At 36.7% G+C, this 22,825-nt stretch overlaps 2 protein-coding genes across 2 annotated transcripts in view; both read right to left on the bottom strand.

Moving 5' to 3' along the window:
* The window catches only part of znhit6 (zinc finger HIT-type containing 6), a 29,315-nt gene extending 14,717 nt beyond the window's left edge, over positions 1-14,598 (bottom strand). Inside the window, exons 1-5 of the mRNA XM_007550825.2 lie at positions 14,391-14,598; positions 14,000-14,065; positions 12,435-12,541; positions 11,773-11,858; positions 10,811-10,914 (exon numbers count right to left, since the gene is read on the bottom strand). Of these exons, the coding sequence (XP_007550887.1) occupies positions 10,811-10,914; positions 11,773-11,858; positions 12,435-12,541; positions 14,000-14,065; positions 14,391-14,506 (479 nt within the window). The 5' untranslated portion in view covers positions 14,507-14,598. The remainder of the gene's footprint in view (positions 1-10,810; positions 10,915-11,772; positions 11,859-12,434; positions 12,542-13,999; positions 14,066-14,390) is intronic.
* Positions 14,599-16,185: 1,587 nt separating this feature from the next.
* col24a1 (collagen type XXIV alpha 1 chain) overlaps positions 16,186-22,825 on the bottom strand; it is an 87,349-nt gene continuing 80,709 nt past the window's right edge. The window contains exons 50-60 of the mRNA XM_007550823.2: positions 22,350-22,403; positions 22,204-22,266; positions 21,758-21,811; positions 21,592-21,627; positions 20,831-20,866; positions 20,547-20,573; positions 20,046-20,105; positions 19,617-19,788; positions 18,550-18,659; positions 18,166-18,396; positions 16,186-17,510 (exon numbers count right to left, since the gene is read on the bottom strand). Of these exons, the coding sequence (XP_007550885.1) occupies positions 17,364-17,510; positions 18,166-18,396; positions 18,550-18,659; positions 19,617-19,788; positions 20,046-20,105; positions 20,547-20,573; positions 20,831-20,866; positions 21,592-21,627; positions 21,758-21,811; positions 22,204-22,266; positions 22,350-22,403 (990 nt within the window). The 3' untranslated portion in view covers positions 16,186-17,363. The remainder of the gene's footprint in view (positions 17,511-18,165; positions 18,397-18,549; positions 18,660-19,616; positions 19,789-20,045; positions 20,106-20,546; positions 20,574-20,830; positions 20,867-21,591; positions 21,628-21,757; positions 21,812-22,203; positions 22,267-22,349; positions 22,404-22,825) is intronic.

Below are 22,825 nucleotides of genomic sequence, written 5' to 3'. Positions count from 1 at the left end.
CTCCCCAGCACCCCTTTCAAAATCCCAGGTTGTTGTGATGTAATCAATTGAGGCAGTGATACGTCCTTTCAAAACCTTTTTTTCCCCAAAAGTAATACTTACCCTATCCGATACAATTCAACTGTAAAAGACCCAGATGAATTAGAAAGGAAATTTGTAAAACTAAAGTTGCAATAAACTGGCTGCAAATGTGAACATTCTTAACATCTGCTCATTGCTTCCTTTGCCTGAAGATAAAACAATATAATTTTACAAGGTTACTAGTGTGGTAGAAAAATAAATGCCGGTCCTCCTTTTCAAACACCAGTCAATAGTGTGTCAAATAGCACTGCTCTTCGGTATTTGGAATTTCAAATATTTAACATATCCTCTATGAAAAAAAAAAAAAATCTGTGACTAGCCAGATTTTCCACAAATAATTTGGAGTAAGGTCCCGCAGAAAAATCTGAGAATACCAGACTGCAAAAAGGAGTCCACTGTATGGCGGTGGCAGCATTATAATAATATGCTGCATTAGTACCATGATAATATTGGTCCACATTAAAAATGTTTGAAAAATGTTTTGCAGTCATTTATCATCGCCTCATCTATTTCGAACAAAAGCTGAACATTTTAACAGGTGTGTACTCTTAAGGTCTACTGAACATGTGAAGAAAAAAAATTATGTCTAACTTTCCAAAGAGACACAAGGGAATTATAGTCCATTTCTTCTGGCTCTGTAATTTTCCAATTTAGCTGCATTAGTCCAACGTTGATAACACTTGATAGAATGATAAACATATTTGATGTGTATTGCTGATTTTAACAATGGAACTTGACAAAATGCAATGTCTCTTGCTGGTTTTCACAGTATGATGTGTATCAAGTGTTTTAATGTTTTCATGATGCAAAGCACTTTGAACTGCCTTGCTGCTGAAATGTGCTGCACAAATAAGCTTGATTGTTTCTGAAAAGTTATTTTCAAAAACAATCACTAGTGTCATGAGATCTGCATAACAGTCACCAATATTTCCATAAATAACTAATTAAATAAAACCATATGTAAAAAACAGACAGATACATGATAAAAGTCATATTCTAATCCATGTTTCTTTTATGTTTTTGGCTGATTTCCTCCTCTGGGTTTTCCCCCTTTTGTTTCCCCTCACTCAATCTCCTGAGCTCCCGTTGACTCTGGCTCCTACTCAGCTCCACCCTCCGACTGTTTTATGCTAGACGCTTGTGCAAGACTCTGACATGACTTTGAGACCCACTTCTAACCGACTTCCGAACTGTAAAAAACAGTTTTTAATCACCAAATCTCTAAAACTAGCTGGCCATTAAATACCTGGAGTTAAATGTGTGTATTGTGAAATGTGTTCATGATGGAATAGATCATTTTGGAAACGAAAAGCAATGAATAGTAAACTTTAGTTTACACCCAGAGGTCAGATCATAAACCATCCTCACTGACATAACATGTTATGTAAGGCCGTTTTATACAAAAATGGTCAAAAGTTTTGGAAGCAAAACAAACACTGTATTTTTCTAGCTTTGTTGCACTTGTTTCCCTGACAGCTAATGTTTGATTAATGAGAACAGTGATTAAATATGCATCAATTCTACAACAGGAAGCCTATTTTCTAAAACTTTGTTTTAATAGATTGTTAGCCATAAAAATAAAGCAGTAGAAGACTAAAATAAAATCCTATCACTTTAATTAGAAAACTGTTTGCTGCAAAACTGGTGCATGAGCTTAACGTCATTATCTTGTTAGCAAACGGATTCAATCATGGCATTGCTCAACCAAGAAAACAGTTTCTAAGATGTTTGCGCATGAAAGGACAGCTTCCTGCAGTAGAAGGTGAGAAGTTCAGCAACGTTAAAGAAGGCTTTAGTGTATTCTGGAGTGTCCAGCAAAAGCTGGAAACATCCTCCCCAAGTTCAGTCAGTTTGCAACAAATCAGTTTGCAACCAATGCACAGCTTGTTCAACATTGGCAGCAGGTGGGTGTTAGTGCAGATGTGCTCAGTCTAATGCTAAGATTATTAGGAGTCTCTTGTGACAAGAATAGACAGCTGGCAGTTTGTTTTTATGAGTCCTAGGCCTTAGTTAGTTATATTAGATTTTTTTTTTCCAGAAATAGCATAGTGATCAATATCATCAGTCCTGTCAGAAAAACACAACAAAGATGTCAGTTCAACAGCAAATTCAAATCTAGCTACAGGTGTTAATGATGTAATTAGAGCTGGATCCTGAAATGAGGGAGGGGAGAAGAAAAGGAAACAGCTCTGGGAGTGCTCATTAGCGAAAGGGGACAAAAACATAAAAATTTCCCAGAAAATTTATGACACTGCTTGACACTTGTAATAGGTCATCCTTAATCAGGCCCAAACTAAATTACCGGTCAGTGCTTCTGTCAAACTGACTGATTACAGACCACCAATACAGCCTCCAAACAGGGATTTTCTCATGATTCTTTCATAATGAAAAATGCTGCGAAGTGCGTGGGAGGGAGTTAGCTTACTGCATATTCTGTCAAGCAATAATAATCAACTGGTAGCACCACTGAAACTGGCATTGGTTATCATCCGTCAGGATTTTACCAGGAAACTGATATTCTACATGTCAACAAGAACTTGGAGTCTTGTTCATGGGTGATGGTAAGATGGAGCGGGACATGGACAGACAGACTAGAGTTCATCTGCAGTAATGTGGGCAAAGCTGAAAGAATGAGACTCCAGATTCCACAAACCTCAGGAAACAAGGAGGCTGACTGAACTCATTCTTAGCAATAGGATGAGAAGCTCCATAACCCAAGGGTGGCTCAAAGTAGAGCTACTGCTTCTCTGCATAGAAAGGTGTCAGGGTGCCTCTTGGGCATGACCCATGGGAGGAGACCCTGGAGAAGAAGCAAAAGTCACTGGAGGGACTATGTATCCCCTCTGGCCTGGGAACATTTTGGGATCCACAAGAAAGAGTTGGAGCATGTCAGTGGGCAGAGGGATGTCTGGGGTTGCCCCCGTAGTCTGTTTACCCATCAACCTGATCTTTGATGTGCGGAAGACAGTGAGATGGATGTGAAAAAGGTCAAACTGAAAAAATTACTTTAAAGTTCATGAATAAACCTGTGAATCTTTTGAATTTTTTCTTTGTTATTCTTTGCTAATACCATGAAAGCATATTGGTCACAGAGAGGGAATAAACCACCAACTCAGTACTTGCCCTCTATAAAAACTTTGGAGGATTATCAGCTGTAATTTGCCATGAACTCACAAGGTTTATCCAGTGTTACAGAGAAGATGCACACTGTTAGAATCCAATGACTATAGCTTTTGGTCTTGTAATCTAGTGGAGATTATCCGGAGGACCTGATCTGGAAATTCCTGTCCTCAAGGGTCAGTTTTATGCATGTTTTAGTTGTTACCCTGTTCTAACACATCTAATTAAAAGACACTCATTAGAAGAAACCTGCACCAGAAGAAGAGTCAGAGATTGTGTTTTTTATTACATTGACATGTTTTTTTAAACTTTGTTCTTTTAGGCATGTTGAACTAAGAACAAATTCTGTTAAACTTTAGTGAGCCAACTACAGATGGTGCCAGAAACCATCTCAGAAATAAAGCAGACTCAGACGAAGATGAACGAGTTCATTAACAAGAGCACACAATGTTGATTAAATAAGTAATTGGAGTCACTTGTGCCATCATCACTTTAACAGAACGCCTGACTGGTAATCTGGCAGTCAAGAGCTGAAATCCATCTGGCTGGATTAAAGATGGGACAGATCCAACAAGAATGGAACTATATGCGAAAGTCTGTGCTTTCCTCTTCTCAAAAGCACATGCCAGGATGTTGGTGGAACTGGGTGCTACTAGAAAAACATGGTGGGATTTGAGGACTTTTGCTAAAAAAAAAAAAAAAAAAAAGCAAACGGCAAAAGGAGAAATTAAAGCAATGTGTGGACCCAATGTTTATGCATTGGTGTAGTGTAGATAGTTACTCCTTGTTGAGTCTTCTGTTCCAGAAAAGGTGTAAAAATACCAATTGGTACAAAATGTAATGATATAGATATTGAGAAGAAGAATATTTAGAATATTTAGGTATCTGTTGTGGGAAATGACCGAAATTTTCATTGTTTTTTTTATTTATTTTTTTTTATGAAGCAGACACCCTGCTGACTTATAGGAAGTGGTTTAAAACTTTACATTATTAATAAAGCTGACACAGTGGCATAGGTTATTCCAAGCCATTTCTTTGGCTGCATTGCTATAGCCGTTGGCTTCCTGAAGATATACCAAGATTTTCTCCTGTTAATGTGTATAAAATATCTGTAAAACACATAATCTAATTTGTGATCTCTCCTAGTTATTAACAACATGTCTTGATTGAAACAGCCTAATTATAGTTTTTGGATTAATAACTTATTCTGCTCTATTGACCTTTATGTTACCTGTAGTTACAACAGATTGCCTCCTAAATCTTCTGATCTGCCCTTTGTCTGTGTGGTAAAGAATCAGGAGAAGTTCCAGCTTCACACTGATGTGTGAAAAGCCATAAAATAGCATGAGTTCAGGCCAGTATAGGAGAAGCTCCACTTCCACTTTGTTTAGATAAAGGTGACAACTGGTGTTTGATTTTGAAAACAAATTGTAGGGAGTTTCTAACTTTTAAGAGGGTCCGAGACAGCTCCTGGTTGGATGAGCAAAGATACGCCTTATTTGAATAATTTAAAGACAAGAATATGCCTTTACTATAAAAATTTGTGCAGGTGAGGAACAAACTTGATTTGCTTTTGCAACTCTCCAAAGACGTCTTTGCCTTTCTTTCTTCTTCTTTTCTATTTTTCTCAGGTAAATTAATGTCTGTTTTAGTGTGTTTGAAGTGTCTGTGTTGTCAATGTGATTTTATACTTTTAAATGTTAACTCTGAAAATGTATGACGTGGAGCGTTGACTGTCATCTCTATGTGGCTTTTGTTTCCATGCATGGAATCATTGGATCCGGGAGCACAAGAAAATATAACGAGCCACAAGTCAATGATCTTATTCTCTACAATGTTCAAAAAAGATATCTGAAGAGAAAGTATTTCTGATGATCAAGTTTGGAAGTTTTTTATTTCAATTTAACCTTCTGCAAGTTTACTTCCATCTGCTAAACAGAGTATAGGAAAACTCCTGGTTAACTCAGTTTGAGCACCATTCAGACTGTAGTCAATAAGCCAATTATAACGGCTAGGTTTGACAGTCTGATGTAAGATTTGCCTCCAACAGCATCTAAAAGAGACTCTGCCCTGCATCAGGCAACAAAAGCCAAAATATTGTCTGCTGGAGCTTAAGAACACTGTTTAAAGTTCAACTGAGTGTTTGGCAAGCAGAGGTCGTAACACACATGAGGGTGAGCTGATGAATATTCATAGCGCACCAATCTGGGGGAGAAATATGATTTTATACGCTTTAATCAATTTGTGTAGTCATCCATCAGACTGAATCATTCAGCTGCCATGAAAGTAAAATAAAATCTGTGATGAATGTGAACACTAAACTAAAGGCTTTTCTAAAATTGCATTAATTGGTCTAATGGAGGTGCCAAAATTACAGTTTGGCTGTTACAATCTGCATGTGAGCCTTCACAGCTTGCCCGCTGCAAGGGATAATTGCAAATCTGTGATATTTTCACTATGCTTGACAGTAATGCCAAACAGCCAGATTTACCATCATACACACTACCTTGCTAGCCATTTAAGACATGTAAGACACTCTAGTGAAGTCTTTGTCCTCATGTTTTTTCTTGGCTTATATAATGGTATTTCCATTGCAAATAAGTGAGTCATGCCATGATGTCAATGCCAACAAGGGTGTCTTGGGCAACAGATGTCCATTTAATGATGTAATGTGTTTTAAATTGACTTGAGCTTTGGTGAAAGTTTGACAAATTACACTAGCAACCACATATTAGGCATGGCATAAGGCTTAGAGAGGATGCACTGGATTGCAAAATGATTATTGAAAGTGTGCAGGATCAGGGTAATGTGATTCTTACATTTGCTTTGTCATTTAGAACTTTACAAACTAAAGTACAGCTAACTTGTTTTCTTCTTGATCTGGTTATCCTGATCCTACATAAACATACAAGCCTTTGTTGCACTTGGCTCTGTATTTAGCATTTTACCATGTAATGCATGTATTAAGGATGTAACCAAAAATACTTTTGTAGCTGGACTTTTAATTTTACTCTTGAACAGGTTCAATGGTGTTCTTATCTCCATGAGTGAATGCACTTCATCTTGGTGCTAACAAGTTGGACTGACAACATTCTTCAGTGTGGAAGTTGCTCTAGAAAAAAGAAGATTCAGAAATCAAGAGGTGCAAGACTGCATTTTTCTTTTTTAAGCTTGACACAAGTACATATCGCACGGAATCAGGCCAACAAAACTTTTGCGGCATTTATACTGTGTGGCCTTTATTCAGACAGACTCTAGGGGGCAGTGTTTTCTGCCTATGTCAACTGTATCATGTATAGAAGTTAAAACAAACAAGACCAAAACAAAAAACAAACACAGTTGTATTAGAAACATGGTGACACCCATGAGTGTGCTGGTGGTATTTTTGTTTTTATGGGCTGAATCATTAAGATGTCTGTCTTTGAAAACCCCCGCCAGGAGAGGCTGCTTGTCCACCATGTTTTTCCGAACTTAACTGTCCACATAGTCACAAAATTTGAGAGGTGTGGAAAATTTGGTCCACACGAAGGGGTGTGGTTGCTGACATGATGTAATGATAGATGCGTCAAGCATCATTAAAGCTCAACACTGACAACCTCCTCCCACATGGTAAGATGCTGGTACTGGTTTTGATTTAAATATTTATTGATAGTTCACAGAAAACAGGCTGCTTCAGACTTTAGTACTTATAATAAATGAATCAAGAAATAAACAATTTAACAGATAGTAAATAGGAGCTTTTCTGTCACAAATTTTCAGCTGAAATCAAAACAGCTATCATTTCTTTTTAGTGGAGCTGTAGGGGGAAAAAAAAGGAAAATATTGTGATGACACTTCAATACTTTAAAGAGTGCAAAAAAAGTTAATCTTCAAATGGAGTAAAGCTCTATTTTCCTCCACTTCTATCAACAAAATACTAAATTTTACAGTGTGGTGTTCTTCAACACCTGTCAATAACTGGAAACAAAATTAATTCTCCTCTGACCCTCAAAGCCTGGTTAATTAGGCCTGATTTCCAATATATAGTAAAATAATATGCCAGCCACAAAAACCACACCAGCTCATATTGCTAATTATCTCAAGTTATTATAGAAATATCCTCAGTTATTACCCACAGTTACTGCTGCTGGAATGTGTTGTCGAGTCCACTCAGGCTGTCTACGAGGAAAATGTCCAGCCATGCCAGGCCGAGGCAGAAAAAAAGAAAACATAATTCCACCCTAACACAACTACTCCCAATGTTCTGCCAAATGCCAGCGATTATATACTTACCCTCCAAAAGGCTGAACTGGGAGCCAGTCTGTGACTTTTTGTAAATCTCAGTATGGTTTGTACAATCTTTTTAAAGTTAGATGCTGGCAAAAAGCAAAAGAAATAGCAGCTGCATTGTCATCATATAACATTTAATCAAGGACACAAACTCACATACACACACCATCGCAAGGCATGAAAGCCCTCCAGTCAGCTGTTTGTCAGTAATGATCCTCTTCTGGCAGCGGCGGTACGTAGCATGAGTATGTCGCTAACCAGCTGCAGTCACACAGCTCCCACATCTGCTTCTTATATTATGTACTTGGTACATTCTGAAGCACATTCTCACATGATCCCAGGCTAATAATTGTCTACCTTTCCATCCCAGACTGGATGTTCATTTGCTGGCCTGTGAATGAAACACCCTTGTTGAAAAGAACTTCTGTCAGACATTGTGAGATTAAGCAGACTAAACAAACAGCTGGGTACCAAAGCCTCCTCAGATTCCAGTTCAACAAAAGTAATTAAGCTTATTTTGTTTCTGCTTGTGTGATTATGGCACCTTCAAACATTTTCCTGGTGGCAAACTTTTATGAAAAACCAAAACTTCAAGGGGATCCCATAATTACTTTCAGCCACATTCATCAATCTACTGAAGTAGGAAAAAATATGGAGCAGATGGAGTTGGAACCTGTTACTAGACCCTGAAGTAAAGTTTCAAAAGTCAAGAGCGAATCAGTATTCTGAAGAAAGAAAGGTGGTAAAAGGTAAAGCAGCAGGGTAGAATCTCCTGGAAAGACACTCTACAGGCACTTCTGATTATTCTTGATATTCCAGACATATAAAACTTTAAGATGAAGTTCTATAACATCTCTTATTCCATTTTCCCAATTGAGGATGACAGTAGAAAGACTCAGCCTTAAATAAACCAGTAAGAAGAGTGGTAGATGGCTGCTGGTGAGAAAGACAATGGATGGCCTATAAAAAATTTGGAAGTTAGAAATGAAGAAATCTGTGAATGTGAACTCAACAATGAAACTCAATGACTGAATTACAACTTGACATAAGTGAATCTTTCCATGAAACAAGCTTAAAATTACCCAGCAATTCTATTCAAGCTATGAAGACATCACAAAAATACCATTACACGAGTTTATGGATTGAAAAGAACATTCACCTAAAAATATACACAATAACAGGAGAAAAACACCAAAAGTGAAGAGCTGTTTTGTTCTAATGTATTTACAACTCTTTTGGTTTTAACTAAAACACCATGTCTTCAAAATTATTGCAATTTAACAAGAGTGTTCTTTGTGTCAACACCAAGAAAAACAATCTGCTCATCCTATGCTGCACCAGCTTACAGTTGTTCTCTTAAATAATGTACTGGTCCTTTTCAGGGGTCTTGGCACCCACCTCATCCTGCCTAACATACACAAACCTAATTGGGGTTTGTGTTTGCTATGACACTTAACACTTATTTGTTCATCTTAAATCACAGCTGGGTACCAAAGCCTCCTCAGATTCCAGTTCAACAAAAGTAATTAAATCACATTGTCATAACAACATTCACCAATTCTTCCACATACTGTGTGTTTTCCTCATATCATGCAGCTTCAATCTGCAAGTCAAAGCTTTGCAAAAAACAGAAAATAATCTGTTTTTTTGCACTATCATTTATTGTGAATTCCGATTCGATCCCAAATATCACATCAGCATCCCAAACATGGTAGCTCCTTACTCGACTCAAGCTAATGACTCTTGGTGTGTTTGCCTAACAATTCATACCAGCTGCACTCAAAGCGACCAGTGATGCTGTAGTTTAAGAATCCAGACCTATTGTCATATGCACACCTTCAAACATTTGGTCTATTTAATAAACCTGGGGTTTCTTTTGCAGCCAAAGCATTTTTTTATAATTGCATTTACATTAACAAAAAAAAAAAAGCTGCAACTCAGGCCAGTAACAAATGACCTGCAATGCTAGCTGTGCTTATCAGGGTAGGAGGTCAACACAAACAGCTCATTTTATGAAGCAACAGGTCAACTTTTTTTCTGTAAGTTTATTCTTCACAAGAATCTCTGGAACCACGTTGAAGCTGAGTCAAATTAAAATATAAGGCAAACATGCTAGCTTTAACTGAGCAGCAAAGCTAACAGGTCTGAAGGAACATGGTAACAAAAAGACGTGAGTTTATTCAAGTCTGTATATGTTGAGTCATTAACACCTTAAGAAACAAATTATAAAGCTTAGAGTGTCCGAAGTGGCACACAGTCATAGCAGCTTTTAGCTGGTAAACTCTGTATGGGAGCAGCATATTAATACTGCCCTGCAGTGACTGTGTCAGCTGCTATTAGGAACATGGATAAGAGAGAAGCCCTGAAAGACCCTGTTGGATCAGCCATGTTGGAAACAGACCATGTAATACTCATTTAATGCTGTGATTCTGTACAGGATTAGTATCTGCAAATGCCTGATCTAAAATTACTGATCAGTATGAAGGACAAATCCTACAGTGACATTGATAACCTTTAGCATAACTTCAAACTTCTGAAATAAAAAAAAAATGGGAGAAGAAACAGCTCAACTCTAAGCATTTTAATTTAACCATAAAGACAGAAATATATTGTTGTCTTTGATCTCGTAGTCTTCACAACATCACACGGGGTAAAGCTGGTAATTAAAGCTCACATCTGCTCTTTACAGTGCTCACTAAAATGACAGTCAGCAGAAAGTAAATTCAATCTAGTATTTTAAAGCAAATAAATGTGTTTTACAGGGCAAGCATGCTTACAAGAATTAAATAATAGCAACTAATAACATCAATGACTCCTTAATTACCCCAGCTCGTGTAAAATTTCAGACATGGAAAAAGCAGCTCCCAAAAGAGGGCTTCACCATAATCAAAGCATAGTCGGCACCAACAACTTAACAAGAGTGCCATCATGTGGCAAAACAACACATGGATCAGGACTTTATGTCATCAGGGTGACTGAGTCTATACTAATGTTTAGGTAAGTCTGCAAGAATATGACCACTGTTATATTTTCAATAGGAGCAGCAACTGGTTCTTCTTTTATACCATAACATCGGCGTGAGATAGTCTGGAGAAACTTCACTATGTTGATATTTCACAATTGTTTCAACAGGATTTGGACAACAAGATCAATTCATTTAAAAAAAAGAAGATAAATATTTAAGAACTGAAGAGAAGAAATTAGTACACAGGATAGAAAAGTAGACTCTGAAATAATAGCTTGCCTCTGTGTTGCTGGCTAAATGCATCTTATCTATGTGATGATGATTTATCATGTGTAACAATGGGCTTGATTATCTTTTAGTGATCGTTTTTCTTACTTTGTAAGAAACCAGGTGGAGTTTTCTTTGCTCTTTGTGAAGCTGACAGGGAGAAACCTCAGGGTGATGTTCATCTTTCTAGCATGGGAGGTCAACTTCTTTGCCTGTTCAACAGGAAATACAATATCCAGTTACAATATAAGAAAAATAGTGCAATTAACATGGAGTTCATCACAGCTTAAGGGTGCACCGATTGTAGTTTTCTGGCCGATCGCCAATTACCGATCTTTTAAAAAGCCCAACTTAACAATTCCGATTTTGGCTGATACCAGATTTTTGTCTGAAATACTGCTCAATATAACTAGAAAGTTGCTGAATTGGCAACAATGGGGTGACTATTTGTTAACTGTAAATGTAGTGAAATGACCTGGTCGGCCGGTTTGTCAGTCAAACCTCTCTCACAGGAAAAAAGAAAAGCACAGTGGTTGATTTTTAGACCTTTGCCGACATTGATAACATCAGTGGATAAGATTGGTTCTCATGTAAAAATCGGCCAAGCACCGATCTGCCAAAATTAAGGAAATCGGCTGTCCGATAAATCAGTGCACCCCTACTGTTTACTGTTTGTGCAATCATAGACAGTTAATTAAATATTGAACATTAGATTGATGTAATAAATCTGAATAAAATGTGATATACAGAAAACAGATAAATCCATATTAATCATGCATTTTCATGCTTTTGAGGGTTTAACTGCAATAGAAAACAGAGTTGTTGTGAGATACTTTATTTTACTGTTCAGTTGCAGCCGCAACCCAAAACGCTGTATTTACTGTTTGTTTAAGCTCAGCATTTATTTGCCTCAAGCTCTGTGAAATAAAACAGAGATATTTCAGGAAAATTTTTAACCCTAACTTTCAAACATCCTACACTAATCCTAAACTAAGATTTTCAGTGTGATAGCGTTCCAATAAAAAAGCAAGAGTGAAGGGCGGTAAATAAATGCATAATCACAGACTTACTTTCAAAGTTGTACGTGGAGCCTGGATGAGATCATCTCTGGTGGCACCGTCAGCAAATCTGCCAGTATCTTCTAGAAACCTGTAGTCTACATTACAGGCAAAGGGAAAACAGTAAATGTATCAGGGTAGATATGTAATACAATCCAAGTACCAAACAAGTCAGTTATTATAATGGTTGGGAAAAAAAGTTGTTCTTATATTTTGTTTTTCTGAATTCTGCACTGTAGAGAAAAAAAATCAAAAGCTTGTAACAGAGAAGTATATGTTTCATTGGATTTGAAAACTGGTGCTAATGAAGTGCAAACATGAAAGTCATTTTCCACAAGAAAACAAAACCCCAATAAAAACAGAGGTGGCAGCATCAGCCTGTGGAGAAGTCTGCCAGGAACAGAGACTAACAGAAGGCACAACAGAGAAAAAAGACAGATTTAAAAACAATAAAGTAAATGTGTTGGAAAAACACTCCCAAAAACACACACACACACACACACACACACACACAATTGTGAGTACAAGAACAGAAACACATAGGTAAAACTGAACCTTACAATTTACGATTATGTGGTTGTTAGTCAAGCTGTACAAATACTTTTGAAAGGTTATCTACGTACATATTTCTCTTAAAGTTTCTTTATAAAATATTTTGCAGAGCAGATTCTCACCACTGAGAAGTGTCATTTCGTCAAAATGTGACAAAGTCACGAAAGCTGTTTTATTCCTAACACCACTGCACCCGGAGTCGTCCTTGTGTTTCTTCACACACAGCAAACTGGAAAATAAATATACAGAACATGAAAATTGAGTTATTCTAAACAAAACACACAAAGAGAATGATAACCGAGCAATATCACTTTAAAACTTCAACTAAAACTTCTGTGACAACTGTAGCATGTGTCGTGGTTTCCTTAGATGGATTACTACTTGGCATTTTATTAACAAAAATGGAATGAATTAGTGTAGAGGTACTTTGGTTGAATCTGTTAAGACTAAATCTGTGCCAGTGGGAGTTAATCCTAGCACACACAGAAAGTGTTCAGACTTCCACAGACAGACAAGTGTCTGGTTCATGTCAAACAAAGACCGTGTCTTTAGTAAACGGCGCAATGAAGAAAACTGAACAGTAACCAAAACCAACAGGCATCCATGAGCATGGGCAGAACATTTGGTAGGACCGTTTAGCCAAATAAAAATTCCAGCTATGACCTCTGCTGTGACATTTTGTATTTGAAGGTTGGGTTATAAATACTTCAGGATCCCCAGAAATCTAGGAACAAAGTGTGAATCATTTCTATTGGCAGGTTGTTACTGGAAGTGAATCAAAGTAAAGTTCAGACAGTAAAAACAAAAACACCGCCAGGAGTTGGTCATAAATTTTAGATTTCTGCACAAAAAAGTGCAGGATTTTTATAGACTGGTGTTAGAAACGTCTACAGTGACTCTTTCATGGTAAACATAGCAACATTTTCCTTCTTTTTCACTGATGATATTAAACTACATCTGTCGTTCAAGCTAAATGTGACATCCAAACTATAAAGGAAGCAATAAACATGTGATTTAACTTCAGCTATGCACTGAAAATACAGAATCTAGAACTTGCTTTTTGCAATACAAAATGGGACCCATATAAAAACAACTGTAAGCACATACCTGTTCCCACATGAACTTTGAGCTGAATTTTATTTTATTTTTTTTATATAATTTTTGAGTTACTGTTGCAGTGCTTCTTACCATGCCTTATTATGCGCATTGAGAAAAAAACAAACAAACATGGAACTAAACATGAGGAAATGAAATGGATTTCTGAGAATCCTTCTTGTTAAAGTAATCGAACCTTCTCTTTATTTTGTCTTTCTATGCCACTGAAATGAAACACATGTACACAATATTATAACAGCACTGGGGGAAAATATGGCAAAACAAACAAAAAACCCTATAGAATGGAAGAAAAATAAATTAATGCACCAGAGTCTGTACATATTATGATGTGTTCTCAAGAAATGTCGCTGTACATCTCCTGTACACATGTTAAGCTAAACTATGTCAGCTTAACATAGGCTTGGTAAGCTAACATAGACGCATTAAAGAGACAAAACAACAAATAGAGGAGTTGAAAACATCGACTATCAAAAACCAAAATAATATTTTCAACACTATTTAGTCTACATTTGAAGAGAAAACAAGCGACTGACAGAAAAAAAAAGTCTAAATACAAAAAAAAACCGCTCACCTGCAGGTGTGTGAGAGGCAGGCAGGACATCTATACTTCGCTTCCTCTGATCCACAAACTCCACAACTAGACCAGAGCAAACAAATTAGAAAATATATAGGCTTATTTTGGAGGGAAATAAAACAAAAACAAACAATCCAATAAGAGGGAAAAAAGGAGTGACAATGAACATAAATTGAAAAAACAACAACATATAAACTCAAATCAAAGCTGTAAGAGAAACGATAGTCTTCTCTTACAGCTGTTTTTCTCAAAGAGAAAAACAACACATAAGTATATGACAGTGTGTCAACATTTTGGAAAGACTTTAAACCCCGTACAACAAATATAAAAACAGGCTAGAATTCACAAGTTGGCAATTCAAGCAATGACGACTGAGCTGTCTACTTACTTTGAGAGAGACATCTTCCGTTTGGTCCTTTTCTGCTCCTCCTCTGGGCAGTAGTTATCGATATGACCATCCACGTTGGACATTTTTTGTACTTTCTGCAAAATTATTGAGCACATAGCAGAAAAAACGCAACTACACGTTGTTCAGGTTGCTGGCGGCATCAAAACAAACCTACTTCCGTTCGAGGCAGCACGTGGAAACAAGTTCCGGTTGAAAATTCCGCTCATTGGTGCCCCCTTGTGTCTGCAAGGAGCATCTGCAACTATCTCAAGTTGAAGTCAGCAAAGTTGTCCTGTATTTTGAACAGTATTCAGAAGATTTCATTGGTAATGGGACTAAATGGACTTAAAAACTCAACTTTTTAACAAAACTGGAGTGAAATAAGACTTTGAGATACTCGATTTACCAGTATAAATTGTCTCTGTTTCTCGCTGATTTGTTTGCAACCAATGACTGGAATTTTGATGATCACTATTTATGAAAATAAAATGTCTCAAAGAAAATTGAGCCACTACTTGTTCTTATAAGTTAAAATAATAAGAATAATACTCATAAACAAAATCAGTAATATGACTTGATTGAATTAGTGTGCACACAATTAAGGTAATACTTTGTTGAGGAACTTTTTGATTTGATTAAAACCTTTAGTCTTATTCAGGTGGACTCCAACAGCTTAGTACATCTTGTTATAACAATATTTATGTACAGTTCTTTGCAAAAAACAGCTCAAAATCTCTGGTTTTAAATGCATTCTCTGTCCACTCTGATGATGATGTGGATGGTGCTTTTACACATAACATATTTGGAATTGTTGCCTAAAACTTCAACCTTGGACAAGAACTTATGTTTCTGTTTTCTGTTTTACTACCTAAATTCCAACAGTTTCTTTAATTGCTGTAGGTCGGTTGGCAGCTTGCTGAGGAATTTTTGTCTCATCTTTTCATCCAATTTGGAGAAATGTCCAGTTCTTAGTGACATTACAGTTCTGAGTTCACTGTATTCCATGATCTTGGAAATTATTTTCTGTCCTCCCCTGACTGATTCCTTTTGACAATGAGATCCTTTTGATGAACTACAGATTTTCCTGTTAGAGATGACTAACAAACTGTCCAAATAGAACAACTGAACATTATGTTGCGTTAATCAGAGGAACCTTAAGTGACAGCAGGGGTGCAGTGACAACATTTGAATGGAGAGAAACAAGTTTTACATATCTCAAGTTATAAGAATTATGCAACAATTTAATGAGGTGTAATTAATTGTGGTATCTATTATTATCCACAATCCCGTTTGTTTCCAGTTGTACCAGGTTCTAGGTCACACTAAATGTGAAATATTCTAAAAGAATTTATCATGGGTTTCTTTAGCTTTTCATCACAAAGCATAAGATCTTAAAGGCAATTTGCAGACCTTTTTATCCACTTCATAAATATAAGCGTTCACTATGAATTTTTGATATTTCAAAATTCAGATGTTAATTAAGGATGGACAAATTTGTTCATAGATTGATGAGTGGATAAAAGGATGATGGACAGATTGATGGGAAAATTGATAAATGTAACTTTTCCATGTTGTTTAAAATGAAAAGCTTCTACTGCATATTGGTTGAAAACTGTAGTTTTAGATGTTCAGAAAACTGAAAATAAAACCATAAAACAGATACACATTTTTTCCATATTTTGCCAGACTTGGGAAAAGCCTTTAAAACCTGTGGTATTTATACTGGCAGTTATTATCATGCAAATATTTTTCATTTTTTCAAAAAAAAAAGAAGGAAAAAAAGCAGCAAACCATCTGTGAATAAAATGTACCATTTATTTATTTACACATTTCCATCCATTGTTATACTCCAAAAACTTCACAGAACGCTTTTAATAATATAATATAAGTTAAGACTACTTTGACTGTTTGACTCTGGCCAAAAATAGCTGCCAGTCAGCAAACAACCTCTGAATGTGAAAGTATTTGATGAACAGTCACAGGAATGAACTCTCAAATGTACCTTTTAGACATAAATAACAGAACTGTGATTGGCCAAACAGTTTATCTGAGAGTATAACTTACTGTGCTACAGCAATGTGAATAAAAAAAAAAGATTATAAATAAAAAATAAAAATATGCCGTCAATATATACACAGTAATTTTTGATGACTTGTTGTCTGTTGTTGCAGCACCAACAGTAGGTTACTGGACCTACCAAAAAGAGAAAAAGCTACAAAACTGCGTCTATCAAAAATTGGTTCATAAATTAGAAATGACCAAATGAACATAAGTACTCGTATAACACAAAAAAAAAAAAAATCTTGATGTAACCGGTACATACAACGCATCATTTATAAGGACTATTTGACAATAGAAACTAGTCTAGAAAGCAAACAAGCAGGTAGAGGTAGAGCACCATTGGTCAATATGTCAGAGTCCAACTGGGCAAGACCAAAGACAAAAAAGGTTATTAAAAATACTGCCTTAGATGGGACTTTGCATTTTAAAGCAGTTACATAATATCCACACACTATTGCACTTGCATACACTTTTGTTAGACAGTGCCCAGTGCAGAAGCCTGGCCCGTTCCTTCTGGTTTGACCCCTGCATAGGATGGTCTGGGTGTGCTTTCTGTGTAAGGTTTGGAATATGGAGAGGCTGCTGCGTTTGGAGGCCCTTCCCTGTGTTTAGGGATTAACATATGAGCCCATATGCAGTCAGTCTAAGCATTGTAAAAATGTCAAGCAAACCGTTGTTTACACATTTATTTGAAAGCACAGATCTCCTTTTCCTTGCTGGCACAAACACTCCATGAAGTTCGAGTTCTCAGCACCTGGAATTTGTTACTCTCCCAAAGTCTCAATAATGCTGTTCAATAAAACCACCCATCCTTTGATGTAGCCGAGGCAGCATCTCTTAGAAAGGAAGGCGTGTTTGAGCTTCTGTAGACATGAGTGATTTATGAGAGCTAGTTACAGGACAATGTAGGGGTCAGAGGAAGCAGACAGGACCAGTTTCTAAGTGTTGTTGATGGTTAAGCAGTGAAGAAGAAAATTCCTGGATGTCTATGATAGGTAGCTGACGACTGTCCTGAGTGTGGAAGAAAAAATGAGACTGGTGCCAGCTGCCATCTTGAATCTGAAACATAAAAAACTGTGATTAATATCTTTAGTTTTTTTATGGTTCAGATGATTTAAAGTACTTCAAAAATCCAAATGTTTTCCATTTCCCCAGCTCATATAAAGCAGCCTCCACACATATTAGCATCCCTTGTTCAAATATGCAAAAAACACCCATCTGAAATTAAAAAAATACATATACTTTATGGCAGAGGTGTAGTCTTTCATGGAAACATACAACTTTTGATCAAATCTTTAATTCAGATATTTTTTCATAGAAGGATTGTTAGTCATTTCTCTTGGTTTCTGTTTAACCATTTCTGTGTTTTTTTGCTATATACTCCACAGGTTTGGTTGTTTTTAAATTTTTATTAAAGAGTTTATGACGTCATGCTTTCTTATTTTTTCAGAACCACAGGACAGGTTTAACTGCTGTGGTTGTGGGGTTTTGGGTTCCATGATTAGAACCCAAAACCTTCTTGGTGCAAGGCGACAGAGCTACCAAGTGCAACACAAACACTTCACTGTAAAATGTTTTCCAGTAGTATTTGATTTACAGAAAACATTTCAATGATTCTTCTTTAGAGAAAAGATCCACTGAGTGAGTTAAGCTAACCACACCATGTGTGTCTTAATCCTGCTATTCAAAATGTGCTTTCTATCCATGCCATTACCTTGCATTCATCCTGAATCAGATGTGGTTCAAGTAGTGTGTTAAATGCATGTTTATTCCAACCAATAAACCGGGGTTTGGCGTCTTCTCTTTGCATGGATCCGGAGGAGCTGAATTTGTCTTTGGTTTTGTAGGCTGGATCACCCAGACAGTGAAATGTGATGCTTTGGCTTGCTTCAGAACTCAATAAATGGAGAAACTTCATTTGGACTTTCCCAATGTCAAACTCCAGCTATAAAAAAGGAATAGAAAGTATGACTGTAGTATCATAAGCACAAAGATAAGAGATGGTAAGAGATCTCTTTCAGGCTACCAAAATTTATTTAGTCTAATTTCTAATGCTCAAAGCATTGACATGTTTAGTGTTTTACTTCTCCACTGATACCTTATTGGAGGCCACTGGGTGTAAACAAGTCTGTCCACCTCCAGTAAAGTTGCAGAAGACCTTGAAGGCATCAGAAGTGCAGCCAAGGTTTGGATCAATCCAGAACCAATCTGAAATAAAATGGAAAAAATGTTCAATTACACAGAGATGCATCACTCACATCCATCAAATTTTGTGTCGGCTGAATATCCAAGATTATGGATCCTGGAAACATGTCAAGAAGGAAGCACTTTGTGTTCCTCACCCAGTCTTCAAGGCTAAATACAGCCACCCTACCTAATTACAGTCACTTGTATCTGAGATCTTGGCCTCTCCATTTTGATCAATTTCTCATGACCAGAGGTAAAGATTGGAACCTAGACAAATTTATCAAGGTTATTTTTTCATCACAAAAAAACCACATCACTGCAGACAAGGCCACAGCTAAAGCTAGAACTACTGATCAAACCTGAAATCTGGGTGTAGTGATGGACTCGTATCTGGGCCTTCAGACACATAAAGTCAGTTACAAAGTCAGCCTTCTATCAGCTGAAAAAAAATTCCAGGATTAAAGCAATAATGCCCCACAAAGATCTTGAGAAACTCATCCACATGTTTATCTTTATTTGAACTGATTACTTTACGGTGTCTCCACAGGTCTGCCTAAAAATATCAATTAGACATCTGCAGCTGAGCCAGGATGCAGCTGTTCACGTTCTCACTAAAATTTGGAAGATAGAAAAGATCACCTCAGTTCTAAAGTCCTCCCACTGACTCCCTGTAGTCAGAGAATATATTTTAAAATACTTCTATTAGTTTATCCTAAAGGCCTGCTGTTAACCCAGACCAGTCAGGACTTCTAGTCCAAGTCTACTCTGCTTCCCCAGAATAAGATCTAAACAAGCAGAAGCTTCAGTTTTCATTCACCACTAATCTGGAACAAACTTCCAGAAAACTGCCAAAATGCTGAAACACTGAGTTTGTTTCAATCAAGACTAAAAACACATTTGCTTAGATAGCAGTCCATCTTATTCTGGTGTATTGTATAATTTGGCTAACCTCTCCAACATGTGACTCAGTGAACTTACCATCTTTGAGTTGTAAGTGCTGACAGTCCAGGAGGTCTTTACAGACACGAGCCGGATTTTCCTTTGTGCCAAAAGGTTTTTTGATGCTTTCAATCACTCCGCTCAGGTAACGCAGGGTCTTCAGTATCTCTACGTTCTGGTCTGGCAGGTTCATTTCAATGTTCTGAAAGATCTGCTTATGCAAGGGAAACAAAGGAGTCAAACTACAGAGTAATGAGGATTTAAAACCTCCTTAAAACAGCATCCTTATTTATTTGTATTAGGTGAACTTCAACCGAATTTTAGGTTTTACACCATGATCACAAAAACTAAAATATATCCCTCTGAAAATAAGGTATCTATAAGCTTCAATTTTTGAATATAATGATTAAAACAAATTATCCTTCAATGATATTATGACATAGAGAGAACAGTCTTTACGTGCTTTACCTCTGTCCTGACGTCGGTGTCAGACTGCCTGTGGAGAGCTGAGTCATCATAAATGTATCTCTGTAGATTCAGAACCAACATGATTAAACACATTCAAACCATAACAGTCACTATCTACTGTAAACCTACAGAAAAACAGGAGAAGGCTTGTATCTATAAAGGCTCACATTATTAATTTTAGCAGAATTAACAATGACAATCTTTTATAAACACTACAGATATTCTTTGATTAAAGAAGGATCTGATACAGTGGAAGTAAAGATAATAGAAGTTGATAAATGATTTACGTTGCCAAGTGCTACAACATTTTCTGAAATTCATTATTTGTTGGTTAGTCGTTTTTGAAAAAACTCTAGAAAAAAGGAACACATTTTAACAGGACATGGGAACGTTATAAAGTTGTTGCCTCTCCAGACATGTTACACATTTTTTCAGCATTTAGAATTTCATACCATCAAACTAAACTCTGTGTAAACATGATTCCTGGCACAAAACACTTACTGTGGGTCCGGGAGGGCCCGGTGGTCCCTAAAAAAAAATTAAGACTGCATGAATTATTGGCAAAAAATGGTCCCAAAAAAATGGTCCCAATCAGATCAGTTTCTAAGATATTCTCTGTGAAGAGGCACTACTAGAAGATACAGATTTTATCCCAAAACACAAAATACTTAAAAATATGATTTTTAGTATTAAACATTTTTAATGCATGTCAGTCCAGCTTTTAAGATCATTTAAATGCAACATGTTCTGTACAGTGTTTGTTTGATACTGAAGTTAAGACTTACCTGTGGTCCTGGACTTCCATGTGGTCCTTGAGGTCCCTGAAAGTGTACCATGAAGTGTAAAGAATTTACATTTACACATGATTATTATCAATGGTACATTAATTTTATTCTTTTATTATGTTTTCATAGACAATACCTAATTTCAAAACAAGACCGTCAGCAGTTCCCGAAACAACACACGCACAAAAAAAACCTTGTAAAAGCGCACGCAGGGTCAGTGAAACCACACACAGCGTAAAATATCTGTTTGGTCCAAAGGATTCCATTTCTTAAGACAGCAGGGGGGTTAATATCCACGTGATTATTTTATTATTATTTTTCCTATACTAGTTTAGTACCAGGTGTTTAGGTCCATTTTACTGTTGGAACAAACACTGGTGTCCAAGCTTGAATCACCTGGAACATTCACTTCTAATGAGTGGAAATTGGTCAGAATGTTCAGGAACAATAAATGAACTGTTCATAAACCAGAAGATGTTGGAGCGTCAATGTCACTGTTCTTCATGCACATGTAAAATCTCCAGAGGTCTAAAATGAGAAGCCAAATGATTTGTGGAAAAACAAGAGACTCTTAGGCTTGATCCATCATTTTTGAAGTAAGAGCTATATTTCTGACCAGTCATGTACAGTAGTTATACCACTGAAGCTTTCTTCTACGTCTCTTTACAACTGAATACTTTTTTTTTGCCATCTACTCCTTCATCTTACAAAACAACAATATATTTTGAATAGCACAAACTACACAAACTTAAAATACTCACCATTTCACCATTGCTTCCTTTTGGACCCCTTGGGCCCTAAAGCATGTTAAAAAAAGAAACCTCTGTAACAAACCTGTCAATTTAACATCAAGCACATTGCAATAAGCTGATTTTATGAAAGGTAAATCAAATGTGTAGCAATGACACTAGGCAAGTTCAAACCTACAGGTTTTCCTAGTGGACCAATCATTCCTTCAGGGCCCACAGGTCCAGCAAATCCCTGAAAGGTGAAATAAATTTGTACAACAACAATATTTTTATAATTAGCCTTCATTTAAAAAAATCATTTGCATGTATTTTTTGTACCTATTTATGTCCCAAAAATTATCCTTTTTTTGTGATACAAGCACTTTGAAACGCCTTGCTGCTGACAGGTGCTATACAAATAAAATTTGATTGATTGATAATACCAATGCAAGTAATATAAGAGTAGATATTCGGTTATACTAGGTATCATATTAAGAGGAAAATTAAATGTAAAAACATAATAACACCAAAATGGAAATGACACTGATGTTTTAAAAATGCACTGAAGACAACCTTTTATTATGAAACATTGATATTATGTGTCAAATGTGAGAAAATCAACATTTAGAGTTTATTTGAACTTACCAAAGAACCTACAGGCCCTTTAGGGCCTGGGATGCCTCTCAGTCCCAAGTCACCATTTGGGCCCTGTTTCCAGGCAAAAATGAATAATAATGTCATCAATATTATGTTTTGCTTCATTATAATTGCACAACTTAAATGTTTCTTACTTTTGGCCCAGGAAAGCCTTGTAAACCAACCATTCCCAAATCTCCAGAATCTCCCTGCAGAGACAAAGATATCAGTGACCCCAAAAAGCCATATGAAAAAAATAAGAACATGCATAGTGTTTATGATTTTATGTTATGCTTCAAAGCGTTCCAAAGCAATGCATTCAATATCCCACAAAAAATGGCCTTTGTGTCTATTTTGGAAAAACTTGAATAGATATTGGTTCTGTGTCTGGATCTACAGTAGCCCCAACAACCCTCCACATAACTTCCAAGAAACACACACACACACACAGGAGGAATGTCTGCATCCTTTTCTGTGTCTGTGTCTCTGTGTCTGCTTCCCAGGTGTTTCTAGTGGCATGTTTGTACAGCCAGTCTTTCACATCCTTTGGAGAGCTCCGTTTTCAAACCAGCGTCTTTGGCTGGGAAACTGCATTCACTGAGAAGTGTAAAGGAATCTGACCCAGGGGTAA

This window comes from Poecilia formosa, unplaced genomic scaffold (genome assembly GCF_000485575.1).
Source record: "Poecilia formosa unplaced genomic scaffold, Poecilia_formosa-5.1.2 Scaffold38, whole genome shotgun sequence".
Lineage (NCBI taxonomy): Eukaryota > Metazoa > Chordata > Actinopteri > Cyprinodontiformes > Poeciliidae > Poecilia > Poecilia formosa.
The sequence above is the reverse complement of the archived record's forward strand: the minus strand, read 5'-3'. Positions and strand labels throughout refer to the sequence as shown.